Raw genomic sequence first — 18,285 nt, 5'->3', positions numbered from 1 at the left:
TCAAGCTTCTTGAGGGAGCCAAGGAGGATTTCTCGAAGTTGATTGCAAAGCCTAACCGCTGTAGAAATTGCATGATGGCCTGTAGGCTTGCTTGTGTTATTCTCGGCGATGAGCCCTTTACCAGCCATTAGTACAGGTAAGGGTAAACATGATGACCTTCTCTTCGTAGCCATGCTGCCACTGGAGCCAAGCATTTTGTGAACGTCCTGGGAGACCACTTTAGTCCGAACGGAAGTACTTTGAATTGGTAATGACTCTGACCGACTACAAACCTTAGAAACTTTGTCGTCGACGCATGGGTATGTGGAAGTATGCGTCTTGTAGGTCTAACGATGCCAGAAAATCTCCCGGCTGTATGGAACAGATGACCACCTGAAGCGTAAGCATTTTGAACTTCAGGCTTTTCGAGTCTTGTTAAGACCCCAAAGGTCCAGAATGGGTTGCCACTTGCAGTTGGGTTTCTTGACCACGAAATAACGGGAGTAAACTCCCTGACCTCTCTCGGCCACCGGAACGAATTCTATAGCCCCTTTTTGCAGCATAAGCACCACCTCCTGTTGTAATATGTGAATATGGGGTTGCGCCGAATACACAGGTGGAATTTGTGATGGCGCCTTCTTGAACTGCAAAGAGTGGCCTAGTTTTCTCACACAAGATAGCTCCTAGCAATACCACCTTCGGTTCAAGGCATATGTTGATTATAGAAAATGTTGTCTAATCCAAGTATATGTCCCTGTTTTATAAAGCATACACTCTCAGCAATTTCACTCCAGAAAGAGTTGAATGGTCTAATGTTATTCTTTCCCACTCGTCGACGGGACACTCTGCCTCCCAGGACGTCCTGAAGCCCGTCATTGTTGGGACTTTGACTGCTTGCTTTTTGTGGACGACGAATATCCTCCTCTTCTCCTCGAAGCCTGGTAGTCTCGGCCTCTTCGCGTTGCTTGGACAGCATGCCTATAGCCTTTGGAGGAGTATGATGGTCTGTTGAAACTCCGGTCTCTGGATGCGATAAATCGGGAATTCCCTGATGCTCCACGGAAGGGACAAAAGGACCGAAATGCTCTCCCGCTTTGTAGGGCTCCTAGCGACCTTGCCGTGTCCGTATCCTTTTTCATACCTTTTAGGGCCTCGTCCACCTTCTCCCCGAACAACTGCTCACCCTCACATGGCATATCGAGCACCTTATACTGGACCTCCGGTCTAAAGTTAGTACATTTTAGTCAGGCTCGCCTTCTCAAAACCACTCCTTTGTTTATTTGTTTGAACCCGGATTCCGCCAAGTCCGCGGCGATGTTGATCGAGTGGTTTGATGCCTCTTCCCCCTCATGGACCAGCAACATGGCCGATTTTCTGTGCTCCTCAGGGAGGTGTTCCAGGATTGGGGCCAAACGATGCCACACCTCCCGGTCGTACCTTGCCATGATAGCCAGCAAGTTAGCTGCCTTAACCGTCGTTGGTCCTACCAACAAAACCTTCTTACCAAAAGCGTCTTGCCTTCTAGCCTAATTGTCCGGAGGTGTTGTCCACTTATGCTGCAATCTGGCTTTTCTAGTAGCTGCCGCCGACACTACCAACTCCCGGGAGGGCTGTGCAGTCAGACATTTAGGAGTAGAGTCCGGGGCCTTGAACTTCTTTTCTAATCTGCCCTTGATTCTTGGTTCCGAAAATGGATGGCGCATGGTTCGCAAATGGATGGCGCATGGTTCGCAAGCCTTCCTGCAAGACGTGGTCTAGAATGGGAACGGAAAAGACTGATTTCCTCCTCTTCACCATATGGTCGAATAAGAAGCACTCCTTCTTTAGGGGTCAGACCAAATTCAATACAGGCTTTGCCCAGAAAAGAGCCGATGTCATCTGGCGGCAACGGCTGAGCCGGGCTTCTCGAAAGGGGACGATGAAAAATCTGAAAGTCTCTAGGCCCTTGTTCTGACTCTGAATCTTGCAATTCCCCTTCTTCCGGGTGTGAACGAGGAGGCTCCTTGCTAACTGGACGGGAGGTTGGCATCCCGTCGTCAACCATGGAGAGGGACCTGGTTCGTCGTCGGCCGGCATCGCCGGTATCCCTGTAGGTGCACTTGCTGGGGGTAGCCTCGCACCCAATTGGCTTAAAAGAGACTGTAGCATGGTCAACACCTGTAAGGATAATGGTGACTGAGGGTTTAACAAAGACGATGCAACGGGGACACTTTGCCCTCCCGAAATCGTCGACGAACCTACGCCCTGCAAACCCAGATCCGCTGGACCAACAATTTGTTCACGGTCTTCCTCCACTGATATCGAGAAAGCTGCCTCCTGCTGCAATAGGGTCTCTGGCAAAACCGCATCGCACACCTCCGGTTGCCACACCCTTGGGGGAATCCACTGTCGACGACGGCAATGTGGACGCCCTTTCAATTGTCGCCGCTGGAGTCGACGAAGCCCCTGCAGGTATTGCCTGCGCTGGTGGTAATGATCCCGTCAACGACGGAACCCCTGTCGACGATGGTGGAGGCTGTGACGCAGGTTCTTTAGGCGATCCCGCCTTTTTTAAGCTAGGCCTATGTTTTGTTAAGTCTCAACTCGAGGAAGACCTATGATGGTCTTCTGAGGAGGAGGTCTTTAAGGGATCTTTCCCTTTTTTCGATGAAGATGAAGAAGACGACTTCCCTTGATGGCAATCTTGTCCATGTTTCGAAAAGGATTCTTTCGATGGGTGTTTCTCTGAGGAACGCATCTCCGTAGAACGTGGCTTCTTCGTCGGAGGCTCTGCAGACACCGATTGGCGATGGACTACCGACAATTTAGGCCTCGATACCAGACTGTGTGCCGATCCTACCTCCGATGAATGGGTAGGTCCCTTCCTTTAGCCACGTCACCAGGCGCCTATTCCAATCTTTCAGCGTCTTCTGTGAGAAACCCTTACAAATCTCAAAACTGTCCGCAGAGTGATACGGTTGTAGACAGTACAGGCAATCCATGTGCCCATCTCCTTCATAGACTTTCTTCAGTCCGCACGTGGCACAACGCTTTTCCAGACATTGTAAAAGAAAGACTTGTAAGAGTAGAATTCAACCTTGTACAGAGTAGAAAAAACATGAGGTGCACCCGCTACTTTGGAGACGGTTAAAATCTGAAGGGAGCCGCGGGGGTGGGGCTATTTATACCCTACGTCCTATTGGGTCATGCGTAAGCAGCCCAAAACGACGTAGATAGGACACACGTGTCAAAATTGTTCCTATGGGAAAAGTCTTAATAAATATACCGAGGGTTCCCAGCCTGACGACAGGGAATATTCTAAGCATGTGAATCCATGAAAGATCCAATGCTGGAGAATAATAATTTCGCATTTATATAGCATTAACCACGGTGTGTGGTGCTCATTTATCGACCTCGGAAGGATGAAAGGCTGAGTTTGGCCCTGCCGGGATTTGAAACTGTGTTAGCAAGCTCTGCACGCACGGATGTTAAAGTGAGCGCTCTACTCGCTTTGCCACTTGACCGGCAGTGAAGCATCCGCTTGCTCTTAACCACCAGCCCTGGTGCTCAAAGCACCTGAGGAGAGCTGCCAGTGCCCCCTACCTCAGCTCCTCTCCCTTTTTTTTTTTAAGTTATTCAGTTTCACCTCATTAGTCTTTCTTGGTGTTCCATTGGTTTTTGAGAAGTGACACTTCGAGCAGCAAGCAATGCATTTTGGGAGATATCGCTATTTTTTGGGTGCAACGTCTAGCCCACTCTTCATCAAATTACAAAAAGACACTGGATGGATTTTTGACAGTCCAACAAAGGAAGGCTTTCCCCAACTTGCTGAGGCTTTTAAAGCAAGCCTATCAATAATCGGTCCAGCAGTTTTGGTTGTGCAGCTGTGTAGAATTACAAATTATCTCTGGGGGAAAACGAATTCAAAAGGTAAAAAGCAAAACCCTTTTTCCACACATCTTTTGAACCAAGGAATGGATTCGTACGACGTTTTCCAAGTTAGAGGGGACCTGGCCAAACGTGCTTTGGAAAATTTCATGCAAATGCATCCAGCGGGTTAAAGGTTATTAGCCATCATTTTGGTGAATCCAATAGCTCATACGTTTTACCATAACTACAGAACGATGACTGTCGGCCCATAATATATTTCACTAATTTCAGTGGCAGGATTAAGCCCTGTGCCACTCAGTTTAGGTCCCTGAGGACTCCTGGGTAAAATGGTTTTATACCCATCCTTGCACACACTTCTTCCTACCCCCACTCACGGGAGTGATGAGCACTCAACAGGTTAAGTATGCTGTGTCACCATATCCACCTCTGTTAACCCACAAACAATACTGTCTACTGGGATTTGATGGTAGGTTGAAGGAGTTGTACGAGTGTGAAGAAAAAGTACACTACGGAGTAAATAATACTGTCCTTTCTTGATCGTGTGTAACAGTGTTGTTGATTGCACAAAAATAAGGGCCTAGTCAATAATCCCTGGAAGCGGCACAAATTGTCTTCTGCTACAGGGCATTAAGTAGTCCAAGTGAGGTCTGTTGTTCTTGCCTTGTCTGTTCACATATGTACTGCGAGATGGTTTCTTTTGTTGTCTCCCTTCTGCCCAAAGATGCAGATGTATCCCCAAGATAATTGCTTTTTGTTTATTTTCTCTTTTAGGTAGCAGACTCGTCCCCTGTACCGGTTGTGTTGTACAGTGTACCTGGCAACACTGGTCTTGATTTGCCAGTGGATGCCATTGTTGCTTTATCCCATCACCCAAACATTGTTGGGCTAAAAGACAGTGGCGGAGATGTAAGTGATAGTTTTTGATACATGGTTGGGTTGTGGCAAGTCATTGTATAACAGATGGGACTTCAGATAGATATGTCACCTTTATTTCCTGTGAAAGGGCTCCTAGGTTTGCATTTTAAAAAACAGGATTTCTATGAAAGATTTTCATCTTACTTTTCATTGTTCCTTAGATACATTAAAAAAGTGAACTCCTTTGGTGAGAAATATGCAAAATATAAGCAGCTGGGGATTTCTCTCTCATTCCGCCTTGTTAACAATGATCGTTTGGCTTGTTATTCTGGTAACCATTACCTTTTATGATGGTAATTTGGTAAAACTAATTTTGGATTTTTATACACTACCGCCCACCTAAGCGCTATCATTAAAGCTGTTTTTACTCAATGTAATGGTACTTAATGTATGTACCCTGGAGGGAACAATTCTAGTTGGCTTTGCAGTGATTAAAACTTGTGAAGTGGAGGCTTGAACCATTTTGGAGTCAAGTGCTTAAACCATGAGCTATCTACTTGGTCATGTAGCAAAACCTGAAAGAAAGATGTCGTGAGTTGAGAGTCCCAGCATTATTTATTTATGGAGTATCCCGCACAGTGAGGCTAAACAGAAGTTAAAATAATGGTGCAAGCAATTAGATATTGTATGGTAAAATAAACAATGTTGGGAGAGGGAAATTGAGTGAAAAAGTACAAGACTATTCAAAGGGGATAGGGAGGTTTCATTGCAGGAGATTTGGTCGAAGCCAAATTCATCACATTTCTTCAGCTGAATTTGGCCGCAAATATATGTGGGGGGGGTGGGTAATAATTAAGGTGGGGGAAAAGATGGTCTCCGGGGGGCTGTCCCCCCTATATATCTGCGGCAGAATGGCGTAAAAGAAATCGAAAATGAGATGAATTTATAGTCAACAAAATCTCCTCGATGAAATCACACAAAACCATTCAAAGAACATCTCGGAGGCTGATAATCTGCAGAACCCTGCTAACTGACTCTGCCTTTTGCACTCTACCTTCTATACCCATGATTGTAACCCCAGCCCCATATCTCCTCACTTTATATCCTTCCTACTGCATCGATGATAGTCAATCCTTCTATGTATCCATGTTACTGTATCCTTTTGTTGTATATCGCTGCCTTGCAATTCCTAGGTGGGCGCTTTATAAAAGCCAATGGGTACATGCTTACAGATGTTACATGAGCATTATGTACTGTACTCCATGACGAATTGGCACTATCTGTTCGTTTTGGTGTGCACGCTAGAGATCAAAGGCAGGTGCCTGGTTACTGTGCTTGCATGATCAAGCAAGCAAGGAACTGACACAGCAGCTAAATGGGGAGGTTATGCGTAACAAAGGTTCCCATGCGTCCAGGGCCATTCACCAGGAGACTGACACAACAGTTCTTCACAGTGTTAGTTAATGGTCTGCCACAGTAGTTTTAAGCGTAGCAGTGGGATTGGTCTGCGGAGTACACAGGCTTTTGTTTCCTGCACTTGGGGCTGTGTATATGTGAACCTGTGTTCTGCGGGTAATGGACACATGGGCACCCCTTCTTCCAAATGAATAAGAGTATGTTTGGGGGTCTTTTTGAAGGTGTGCACAGAAGGGGCAAATCGGATGTACAGTGGTAGGGCCGTCAACATACCCTCCTGGTGCCAGGAGGGTATGTTATCTAAACCTTGAGTAAGCAAAGGGTGCTTGGGGACGGTGAGAGGGTGTAGGGATTGTGATCACAAGGACGGACGGGCCAGTGGAGTAAAGGAAGACAGTTGGTCGTAGAGTTAGGTGTAGACATAGGTGGACATTTTAAAATATGTAAAGTGTAAATTTGGACTTTTGAGAATTGTTCAAATATTTGAAATTTGCACGATTTGACCTTCACTATTCTAAACCATGGTATGCAAGGTATAACTTAGAAGCTTGTTCTGTTTGTGATTTTCATTGGTTGTGTTTTACTCTTATGCACTAGGACTAGCAAGCATGGGTATTTGCTTGGCATTGCAAGAAAAATTGACATTTGGGATCTCTCATCACTCAACCATGTAATTCCTAATGAGACAGAAAACTTAAAGCATTTTGTACTAATATGTACTCCTGTTTTTTTAAGGTTACTCGCATTGGCTTAATCATCCACAAAACCCGTAATCAAGATTTTCAGGTGCTGTCCGGATCTGCAGGGTTCCTGATGGCAGGGTATTCTGTAGGTAGGTATGCACTTATCTCCTTTTCCCGGATTCACGTGATCTATAGGGATCCGTCCTCTTCACTTCTGACTGGATACTGTTGTAATGTGTTCGGCTGCTCTTGCGCTAGGTTCATACTATAAGCAATAAAATACAAAATAAAAATAAAACACCTTTTCATATTCATAAAGGAAAGATGTGGGACTCTCAAATTAGAAGTGTTTTATTAAGTACTGATATTTGTAAATATAACGCATAACATTTATGAATTTTATGTCAGAATATCGGACTCCATTCTGCCACTTAACAAAATCAAATGCATTGGATTTTACAGAATAGTTAAGCCCATTGCATTTGATATATTTGAACATACGAACCAGCAAACAATCTTCACACCTTGTTTCCATTCCTATGTATACTAGATCAGCCTCTTCCAACTGTGGACAATTTAAGAAGTTTAAGTACAAGTACTTAGAACCCTGTGTGTTAATGGTGGTCTCAAATTCAAGTGGGTAATCAACTTGATCTTTATTCCTGTGCCACATAGTGTAAATATTTGCACCGTTCACCTGGCTTCTAATCTTGGCACAAGGTTCCTCTCTTCAAGTGTACATATTCTCCCATCGCATAATGGGGCTGAACTCTGCCATACCGCCCCTTGTAATACGGAAGTGACGGTACATCCATTTGGTGGTATCGCAGCAGATTTACGGCTAAGATACCACCAAACTTGTAATGAGTGCCATTGTCCTGAGCTGGGGGGAAACGGGTGTTGGGGGCAAGAGGACAAGACTGCACACTTATTGGGGTGCATTTCAGAGATGGAGAAGAGACATGGGTTAAATAGAAAAAGTTGGGGGCGAATTAACTAATTGAGAAACACAAAGGGGTGGGGAGTGGTTTGAGATAAAAAATTGGTCTGAGAGATCTATGCAAAGACGTCTTGCAGAATACAGTGAGGCAGATGAGAGAATAGCATGCATGTTGAGAAGGGATAGGCAGCTTCAGGAACACAGGGTATTGAAAGAAGATTGAGGGGTTATCTCAGGTTAAAAGGAAAAAAAAAACATTGAGGAATTGGCAGTCAGGGACAGGGGGAGGCATAGGGATATGAGCTTGTTAGAGGATACAGGATTCAAGGCAAATAGACAAACACAGTCGCTGATTCTGGGAATAAGGGCAGCTGGCAAAGTGTTTTATCTAATTTGGATTCCTTTTGTTGTTTATGGCAGGGTGGCCTAGTACACAAAACAAATTCAGATAGAAGGTTCAAGCGTTTATTATGGCCCTCCATTGCCAGAAGCATAGCTCCACAAGCACAATGTCCACTGAGGGCAGTAGCCACTCATTAGCGCCTTGCCTGCAGCTTCCAGGCAATCACCACACTCATCAGAGGCTTCATTTTTCAGATATTTTGCTGAGGTTTTAATTCAGCAATAATTGCCTCTGTGGCAGGCTTTACCGGATTGTAATGGTGCAATGTCCCCAGTAATGATCCTCACTTGGTCTCACGAATGGCTATAAACTCGGGTTGTCCTTGAAATCATCATCACCACCTAAATAAAAACACCCACGCATTACAGTTTGACAGGTCCCATAAAATATTGTAGCAGGATGAGAAATAAAAATATCCCTCTAAAATCTGCAAAAAAACGGCAGATAAGTCAGAAACAATCATTGATCTTCTTTGCCTGTCCGGTGCTTTTTGACAGTTGCTTCTTTCGTCAGTGAGCTCCCAAAATGTGTAGCCAAGCGCATCATTGGTATTATTTTATTTTGTGGAATAGGTTCTACAGCCTACCTACAGCAGCCAGGTAGATACCTGAAGGTTCTGCAGAAGGCCTCAAAATGGAAAGAGTGAGATCTCCCTCTATTAATAACGTAGACTTCATTACCCTGATTGTTCTGAAAGAACACTCAGAGGGCAAGAATTTAAAATTATTACAAACTGCTCAGTCTTGGCCCTCTTTCTAAGTTTGGTGGTGCAGAACACTGGCAGTGATTCTGTTGCTGGCACCATCACCTTGGGAGTTTAGGGTTAAAGTGGAGCATTTACCTCCACCCAAGTGTTAGAGGTGATTTCTCCGCCTTACAGCCAAAGCTGGAGGAATTCATCCGTTTAGCAATTCTTCCGAATCCCTCTAATGGCGCCCATGAATGAGGCCTAACATTGCCATATCACAACAAATCTGGTGCTCATTTCACCGGACTAAGTGGTGGTGTCTGTAATCAAATTTGGCGGTAATTCCTTTGGAATTACTGCCAAACTCGTAATGAGGCACATTTGTTTTTAGTATTGTCCGTGAGGACTTTTGAGAGAGAAGCATGTATGATTTATCATACCAGAATGTTATTTGAGACTGAAGCAGTCCCTTCTTCTGAAGAGGAGCTTGAGGTACATTCATGCTGGTGTGTTAATCGTGTTCACCTCCTGCAGTGGTTATTCATTGTTGTGATCATGTCTGTATGGTTGTGCTGGTATGAAGAATGCACACCCGGTAGCTGAACATAGCGGGAGAAAGGAATCCCTTGTGGTATGTCGAGCGCGAGAGAGGCTTTGCCCATGGGAAGAGATTAAGTGTTGGCATGCTGTCCAGTTCGATGACCCTCCGATGGGAGTGCAGAGCTTTCCCTGGACTGTGCATTGTGCTGGAATCTAAAAATGCGACACTTGTGAGGCCATGTCCGAGAACGCAATGCCAGAGCAGATGGGCCATGGCATCTATGGAATGGAATTTGGAGAGGGATTTACACCACACTACGAGGGCTCGTCATCACAGCTTTATCGGTGTTTGGAGCTTCTTTCAACTTTAAATATGTTTTAGCGCCATTGTAAACAAGCATTGGCAAAGCAAATCATTTAGACGTTTAGTGCTGTTCTTTGCATTTTGCATGTATAAGCACCAGGGTGCAAGGAGGAGACTGCAAAGTTTCAAAGGAGGATGCAATAATGGGCACGGGTGTACAGGAGAATGAGAAGGAAAGAGAATAGAGCAAGGAAGGAAACGATTGAGAAAAGGTGCCATCAATGATGAGCAATGGGAAATGTGAGGGAGAAAGGTTGAGAGTGAGCGGGTAAGAAATAAAGCAAGAGTGTGAGAGGAAGGATGAGAGAGGGAGAGTGGAGGAGTAGAGTGGGGGTGGGGTGGATTGGTTTTTGGGTTGCAGAGAGGTGGGTGGGGGTAGAGCAAGGTAGGTGGGGTTGAGAGAGTGGAGCTAGGGTGGGTGGGGTTAGAGTTTGGAGGAGGTTTTGAGGGGTTGGGGTAGGGTTGGTGGGGGTAGATTGGGAGGAAGTAAAGAGTGGATGGTAGGGTGGGTGTAGAGGGACAGAGAGTGGAGGTATGTGTAGAGAGACGGGATTTGAGGGGTAAGGGGGTAGGGTACACTAGAGAGAGAGGGCTAGGGAGGTGGTTGGGGGTAGAGAGTGGGGGTTAGGGTGGATGGGGGTAGAGGGAGTGGGGTTAGGGTGGGAACGGTTAGAGTGGGTGAGTGTACAGTGGAGAGAGTGGGGTAGGGTGGGTGTGTGGGGCAGAGAGACTGGTTGGGACGGTGAGAGTGGAGGTATGGGTAGAGAGAGGGGATTGGGCAGGTGTTTGGGCATTGAGTGGGGTAAAGGGGTAGGGGACAATAGAGTGGGGGTAGGGTGGTGGGTGGGTGGGGTAGAGAGAGTGGGTTGGCGTGGATGGGGTAGGGTGGGTGGTGTTAGAGAGTGGGTGGTAGGGTGGGTGTGTGGGGGCAGAGAGAGAGTGTGAAGGTATGGGTAGAGAGAGGGGATTGGGGTGGGTGTTGGACATAGAGAGTGGGGTAAGGTGGTAGGGGACAATAGAGTGGGGTAGGGTGATGGGTTGGGGGTGGATTGGGTAGAGAGAGTGGGGTAGGGTGGGTGGGGGTAGAGATTGGGTGATGGTAGAGTGAGTGGGGTTAGGGTGGGTGCCAGTAGAGGGAGTGGGGGTAAAGTGGATGGTGGGGGGTAGAGAGACTGGAGGTAGGGTGGGTGACTGAGGTAGAGTGTGGCTGGGGTAGAGAGAGTTTAGTTTAATTTATTATTTATAGAGCACACTTAACCCTGATTGAACTGGGCACTTGAGTTTATGATGGAGTTACAGAAGCATACAGATAGAGCATAGGAGAGTCAAGCTTAGGTTACAGGTTTGTCGAGTTACATACATAATAATGAATATAAGAGCATAGAATTGTCACCAGCAGTTAAAAATTGGTTGACGGCCCCAAAAAGATACAGTAATACATTGTGACAGATGTTAGGGTGCATGGGATACAGCGGAATAGGCCTTTTAAGATTTCTTGTCAAAGAGCTGTTTTTTACTTTAGCTCTGAAAGACCAGGAGGACATTTCAGGTCTCATAGAAGAAGAGAGTACCAGCATTTGGCGGCCAGAACTGGGAAGCTGGATCCTCCAGCCGTTTTTAGTTTGTACTTTGGGCTATTGAGGCAGTGCTAGTAGAAGGTTCTGGTAGGTCTGGCAGGATGATTTCTAGAGAATTTGTCAGTCAGTTATTGAGCAGCAGTATTTGACAAACATGTGTGATAACTAGAGTACGGAGTGAGATTCTGTCTCGCACTAGGAGCCAGTGGGAGTCCTGTCTGATAGTTGAGATGTGGTTGGATTGGGGAATTTTTAATGCTGATCTCAAGATGTTATTCTGAAGGACCTGGAGTCTGAAGTGCCTAGGAAGAGAGTATTACAGTAGTCCAACTTTGATAAGACTAGTGCCCTGTCTAACGTGATGCATCTGTTGGCAGACAAATAGGGTTTGCAGGCAGTAATCAGTTTTAGTATAGGCTGTTGTTGAGGCAGTGGCATTCACTTGTTTAAGTGACAGGGTGGAGTCCAGGTAGATGCCTAAGGTTTTGACCTCCTTGGCAACTTTGATGGTATTCCCATCCGTGTTGAAGGTTGTGTACATTGTGTCAAGTCTGTTTATACGTGCTTGGGATCCAATGATCAGGAGCTCCGTCTTATCATCGAGACACAGGCTGTGGGCAGCCATCCACGCCTGAATTTCCAGGTAGATTTCGTTAATCAGTTTGGAATCCTTTTCATAGCATCCAGTGAGCGTAATGAAGACCTGGGTGTCATCTGCGTAGTTAGTGTAGATGACACCCAAGTTATCAAGATGGTCAAAGAGGAGCTTTGTGAAGATGTTATATAGCGTCAGAGAGAAGCAAAAGTCCTAAGGAACACCTCAGTAGATGGGGACTGGCTCAGCAGAAGCTGAAGGTGCGAATACTCTGGTTGTGCGGTTTGAGATGAAAGATTGTATCCAATTAGAAGCATTTGTGGAGAAGGCAGCGGCTGAAGTAAAGTGTTCTGTAAGGATCTGGTGTTCGACAAGATCAAACGCTGCGGAAAGATCCAATAGTAAGAGGATGGCCAATTTGCCTTTGGCTTCATCCATCTGGATTTTTAAGTCCAGAAGGGCTGTTTCTGTTCCATATCTAGGTCTGAAACTGGATTGGCGAAGACCTAGAAGGTTGTTATCCTCCAGATGCTTCTGAATTTGGATATAGGCCACTCGATCCAGAATTTTGTAGGAGGAAAGGGACTGTGGTGATGGGCCAATAATTTGACGGTATGTTGGGGTCTAAGTTGGCCCATGCCTCCTTGAGGGTCTTAGCGACCGAACTAGTGTTGAAAGAGGAGTTAATCACAGCGGTGATGAATGGGGCCAAGTCTCTAGCTCCTTCCTTGATGAGTGGGGCAAGACAGATTGCACCCTGACGGTTTTAGGCCTAGGATAATATTTTCCACTTCTTTCGGTGTGACTGGTGAAAAGAAGAAAGGGGGGCAGGGAAAGGGGGCATCCAGATGGGAGTTGATGTGAGAGCTATTGGCCCGCTAGTCTTTTTGGTCCCTATTTTGGTTTGTAGCATTGTTAATTTGTCAGATAGCGCCTTTTGTATTTTAGCACACCAATCCGCATTCCGCATCCTTGACGCAGGCTTCTGTTGGTGCAGCTGGGGTCTCCAGTTCCCTCCGGATGCTGAAGAGCTCCTTGGTGCCAGATTTTACATTAAGTATTCTGTTGTAGGTTTCTTTTTTTGTGTTGAGGATGGCCAATTTATGGAAGCAGCCGGTGCAAACACTGCCTTGTTAGGAATGGTAGACGAGTTTCTCCAAATGGCTTCAGCAACTCTTTTGGCATTAGAGAGTTTTTAGCTCGGTCGTGAACAATTTATTGAGATGGGCTGCCGGTTTAGCTTTTCTTAGTTTAATAGGGGCAATGTTGTTTATGGCTAGTTCTAAGGTGCCATTGTACAGGTCAACCAACTTGGATGGGTCTAGGACGTCGTAGTTGGGTGGGTCCAGGATATCATGGATCATGGATCAATGGTGCTAGGTTCTGTAGTGTTATGTTCCAGTTGTTTCTAGATAGGGTTTGTGGGGCAATGGTGGAAGTATGATTAGGGATCACATTTTCCTGAATGGAAAAGGAGATGCAGTGATGGTCTGACCATGCAGTAGGCTCATTCTGGAGGATTGTGGTTGTACAGTTGATATCTACCAACCAATCTAGTGTTGTGCCGTTGTTATGCATAGGCCCAAGGATATGATGCTTGAAGCCAAGCTGGGAAATAGAATTTTTCATAGCGATAGCGTTGGTGTCGTTGGAATCGTGGAGGCCTAGATTGAAGTCTCCCAGCAGGATAATTTGGGAGACTGGTTTGGTATTATGCGTTAGAAGGTCTGTGATGTCTTCCTCTAAGGAAGAGATAAGACCCGGAGGTCGGTAAATTAGATGAAGTAGGATCATACGGGTTGCTGAGAGGTAGTTTAACTGACAGTAGTTCCGCAGAGGGGAGGCCGACATGGGCGATGGCTCTAAGGCCAAGGTGAGTTTTGGCCATAAAAGCAACTCCCCCTCCTTTTCCAATGTCTCTGTCCGACCTGATGATGGTGTAGCCCTCAGGGAGTGCTAGTGAGAGGGCAGGGCCTGCTGCCTGGTGCAACCAGGTTTCGGTGATGGCTAAGAGGTCTATGCGGTTAGTTGTGATAAGATCAGAAATGTTGAGTGCATGAGCTACCAATGACCGTGCATTGGTGAGAGCTCCTTTGATGGCAGGAGAGGCTGAGAGTGAAGCTTCCTGAAGCTGGGATGAGGGTGGCAGTGGACTAAGGTTAACATTGGGCTCAGTGGACTCTGCTGGTGCGGTGGTAGGCACTGTGGAAGTGATTTTGTTCGGGGACAGTGACTATTGGGTCTGGTGTCGGGCTTGCTGTTTAGGGTACCAGTGGTGTAGGTGGTGAGGCAAAGTGTAGGATCCATTCTGAAGGGCTGAAAGTGCAAGTATTAATATTGCGAGGGACACTGGTGAAGGCTTTGTGAGATATGTGGTTCGAGGATGGGTAAGAAATTAGTTGGTGCAATGGTGTGGAACAGCAGTAGGATAGTAGCCATGGTAAGCATGACTCTATGTAAGGTGGTCATGAGGATGGGTGGTAGGCTGTCCTAGTTTAGGTGCAAGGTTATTTTATAGCAACGTGAACTATTGCATTTGGCAACATTATAGCTGTTAAAACATAGTACAGTTAGACAGTTTGGCAAAGAAGATTATGCAAGGTATTTCAGTGGACTGCTGCTGTTTGCCAGAGAGAGTATAAGGAGGCAAAATGCGACAAATCAAGCACATTAGACAATATAGTTTGGAAGCTGGCTGTGTGAATGGAGGCAGAACGCGGTAAGTCAAGCACACTTGGGCAAAAACAGTATTGCGGGCTAATTGTGCGTGTACAAGCCCAACGAGGCAATCGGGCAATCGGCTGGATACGGCAGTATTGTAGTATAGAGCTGAATGGGCGTAGAGCAGCAAGCAAGGTGCTTCGAGGCCCCTGTTTTAAACAAATTGCAGTTTCGCATGGAAATCGTGCATGTAGATGCAAGACAGAATAATTAAAGCACCCTGGACATGATATTTTAGGCGAGGAGCGTCTGGTTACAGCCGTGTCACAGTAGTTGTGTATCGGTGGTCAAGGAAGGCATGAGCATACTGCAGGTATTGCGAGAAAGACGTGCTTGTTAGTAGGACAATTGGGTATAGAAAATCAAGATGCCTAGTGGCTGCGACAATGTTAAAAATAGGTCGTTTTAAAGTTAGGTGTACATGTAGAGTAAGAAGTGGCATTTCGTAAAGGCCATGGGACGTTCTAGGCATCGGGCACGGTATGTTCAGATGGTGATGGATCGATATGGCGGCGTTTGGCCAGGTATGTTGTAGTAGATAATGAATGTTAGCAGGGAGACAGTTGAGCAGTTTTGCTTACCATATAACGAAGATGCTTGCAGCCGGATCAGGGGCCAGGGTAGTAGACAATAGAGCATAGTGATGCGTCCTGCATCCTCGGGTCGGGCCGGACAGTCAGACAGGTTAGGACCCTTATGTAGTGGCCCTTAGGAGTTGGCCGGCTTTCGCCTTCCTGAGACGATTCAGGGAAGTAGGTGAGTTCAATGGGTATCAGTCTATCATGTTACTTAGCAATGAGTAAACAACAACACAAAGACCATCACTGCCATTTTAGACTGACTCCTTGTGCGTGTGTTGCCGGCTTCTATAGAAAATGAGGATCACGGATTGGCAAATAACACTCTGGTAGATGCAAGCATCCATTTCTGAATCACAAAGCTGGGGAAGGTCACGCTTACCCACACGGCTTGGTAAAGGCGCGGCTGATTCTCTCGATGAGCGCGCTTCTCCTGAAGCAGACGCAGGTGCAGCAGGGGGGGGGGGGGGGGGCTCCTGCCCTCTGAGGCTGTTGCTGATGAAGTGGTTCAGGCACAGACAGGTTAGGACCCTTATGTAATAGCCCTTAGGAGATGGCCGGCTCTCGCTTTCCGGGGACGATTCACAGAAGTAGGTGAGTTCAATAGGTACCAGCATATCTGCGGCAGCTCATATTGCTTAGCAACGAGTAAACAACAACACAAAGACTATCACCACCATTTTAGACGGCCTCCTCGTGCGTGTGTTGCCAGCCTCTATAGAAGATGAGGATCACGGCTTGGCGAATAACACGCAGGTAGACGCAGGCATTAATTCTGAATCGAGGTGCTGGGGGAGGTCACGCTTACCCACAAGGGTTGGTAAAGATATGCAGATGATTCTCTCGATGGGTGTGCTGCTCCTGAAGCGGACCAAGGTGCAGCGGGGGGGGGGGGGGGCTGCCCTCAGAGCCTGTTGCTGATGAGTGGGGGTAGAATGGGGGTAGAGTGGTGGTAGGGTGGCGGTAGATGGAGTGGGGTTATGGGGTTAGAGAGTGTGGGTAGGACGGGTGGCGAGGGGTAGAGCGAGTAGGGGTAGGGTGGGTGGCTGGGGTAGAGAGATTGGGGTTAGGATGGGTGGCTGGGGTCGAGAGAGTGGGGATAGGTTTGGAGGGGGCAGAGAGGGTGCGGGTAGAGTGGTAGGGTGGGGGGTTTTGGTTGGGATACAGAGAGTTGGGGGGGTAGGGTTGGAGGGGGTAGAGAGAGTGGGGATTCGGTAGGTTGGGGTAGAAAGGCAGGGGGTAGGGTGGGTGGGAGTCGTTGTGGTTAGAGAGAGAGAGAGAGAGAGAGGGGTGGGGTGGGACGGGTGAAGGAAGTTGGTTGAGGGACATAAAACATGAACAAAGCAGCCTTGCGGGGACTTGGTCGAGAGAGTGGGGGTAGGGTGGTGGGTGGGGGTAGAGAGTGGGTTAGGATGGGTGGATGGGGTAGAGAGAGTGGGGTAGGGTGGGTGTGGGTACAGAGTGGGGGTACGGTGGGTGGTGTAAGAGTGAGTGGGGTTCGGGTGGGTGGGTGGGTGACCAAGATAGTGGGGGGGTAGGGTGGTTGGGAGTAGAAAGAGTGGGGGTAAGATGGTAGGGTGGGGTTAGCGAGAGTGGGGTTATAGAGAATGGGGGTAGGGTGGGTGGGGTTAGATGGCTGGGGTATAGAGAGTGGGGTTTTGTAGAGAGTTGTGGTAGGGTTGGTGGGGTAGGATGGGGGTATTGTGGTTGGGGTACATTTATTTATTTGCAATTTTTTTTACATTTTAGCAAAACAAACACCTTTAGGCATGCTCTTTCCAGTTCTCTCGGAGTAGACCTGCTCTTTCCAGTTCTCTCTGAGATGAACTTCACATCTGTCTATTTGATCCTTAAATTAAGCATAATGTTAGATTGAAACATCTGCTTCTTTTACAACAAGGGTTCTTATACGTTCCAATAAAATTGAACCGTTGCAATTATCATTGTTATTCGAGTTCCTCCTATGGGGTATTGTGGTTGGGGCAGAGGGGGGTGGGGGCAGAGAGAGTTGGGATTGGGTAGGTGGGGATCGGGGGGTAGGGTGGGTAGGAGTGGGTGGGATTTTGGAGAGAGTGGGTGGGGTGGGTGATGGAAGTTGGTTGGGTACATCAAAACAAAGGGAGAGGCAAGAGGGCAAAGCGAAACCAGCCCAACACGCAGCCCCTCAAGAGATTGTTAACCTATACTAAAATTGTGTGTGTCTATTTCATTTCAAGAGGGTACGGGTCACTAGTCCCAATGGATTCTAATATAACTAAATCAAATGTCCATCATGTACAAACTTCCATTTTACAACCAATGACTGCCGCAGTTAAACATATTTTATTCCTATCAATTCAGATAAGACACAAAAAACACATCAAAAGACAGTCACAATATTTAAACACGTCTATGGTTGATAAAGTGCTACGTGCTGTGCAATATTACGTAAAGATTTGCACACATCATTTAAAACTCATTCTCTCCCATTCGTACTCTTTTGACTACACAAACAAAACCCCAACATGTTTCATTCCTCCGTGTCTAGTATTATATTAACATTCTAGGAAATTCATCACGGGAGTAACTGTCTTTTCTGTGCAAATAGCAGCAATAATTATAGCTTCCTTTCCACTTCCTTCCTTTATTTGTTAACGGACTCCATCTTCACCGTATTATGTGAAGCTCCGATTGCTTCTACTAGTACTCTCCGGATTCTGAATCGGTAACATATGCGGAGCTGTAGTTATCTGGGGTGGAGACAAAATGAACACAGCAGCCTATCGGTCACCGCAGCTCGAGTCCAATGCCACCATGCGAAAAATGGCCTCTGCACAATCCCTGTCGTCTTTTTACTGGTGTGGTGTTCCCGAATTCCGCGATGGTAGCATTCCACACGAAACACAACTCCATTAATGCAATCGCATTTTATTCATCGACCTGTTATGTAGTCCATGTTTATCTGGGTGGGAGGGAAACACCAGCCTCCTAGTCTCCGTCCGGCATGAATAGCTGCCCCCAGACTTGGAACCTAGCTATATTCTAGAAGCGGGGCTGGCCAGTCCAACATGCCTTCTTGCCCCCTCCTTAGAACAGT

General features: G+C 46.7%; 1 protein-coding gene across 1 annotated transcript in view; it reads left to right on the top strand.

Annotated features, from left to right (window-relative positions):
- Positions 1 to 18,285, top strand: part of HOGA1 (4-hydroxy-2-oxoglutarate aldolase 1) — a 283,527-nt gene that overhangs the window by 192,105 nt on the left and 73,137 nt on the right. The window contains exons 4-5 of the mRNA XM_069611569.1: positions 4,621 to 4,755; positions 6,856 to 6,952. Of these exons, the coding sequence (XP_069467670.1) occupies positions 4,621 to 4,755; positions 6,856 to 6,952 (232 nt within the window). The remainder of the gene's footprint in view (positions 1 to 4,620; positions 4,756 to 6,855; positions 6,953 to 18,285) is intronic.

The sequence above is a fragment of the Ambystoma mexicanum genome, chromosome 8 (assembly GCF_040938575.1).
Source record: "Ambystoma mexicanum isolate Mex_15411 chromosome 8, UKY_AmexF1_1, whole genome shotgun sequence".
NCBI lineage: Eukaryota > Metazoa > Chordata > Amphibia > Caudata > Ambystomatidae > Ambystoma > Ambystoma mexicanum.
The sequence above is the reverse complement of the archived record's forward strand: the minus strand, read 5'-3'. Positions and strand labels throughout refer to the sequence as shown.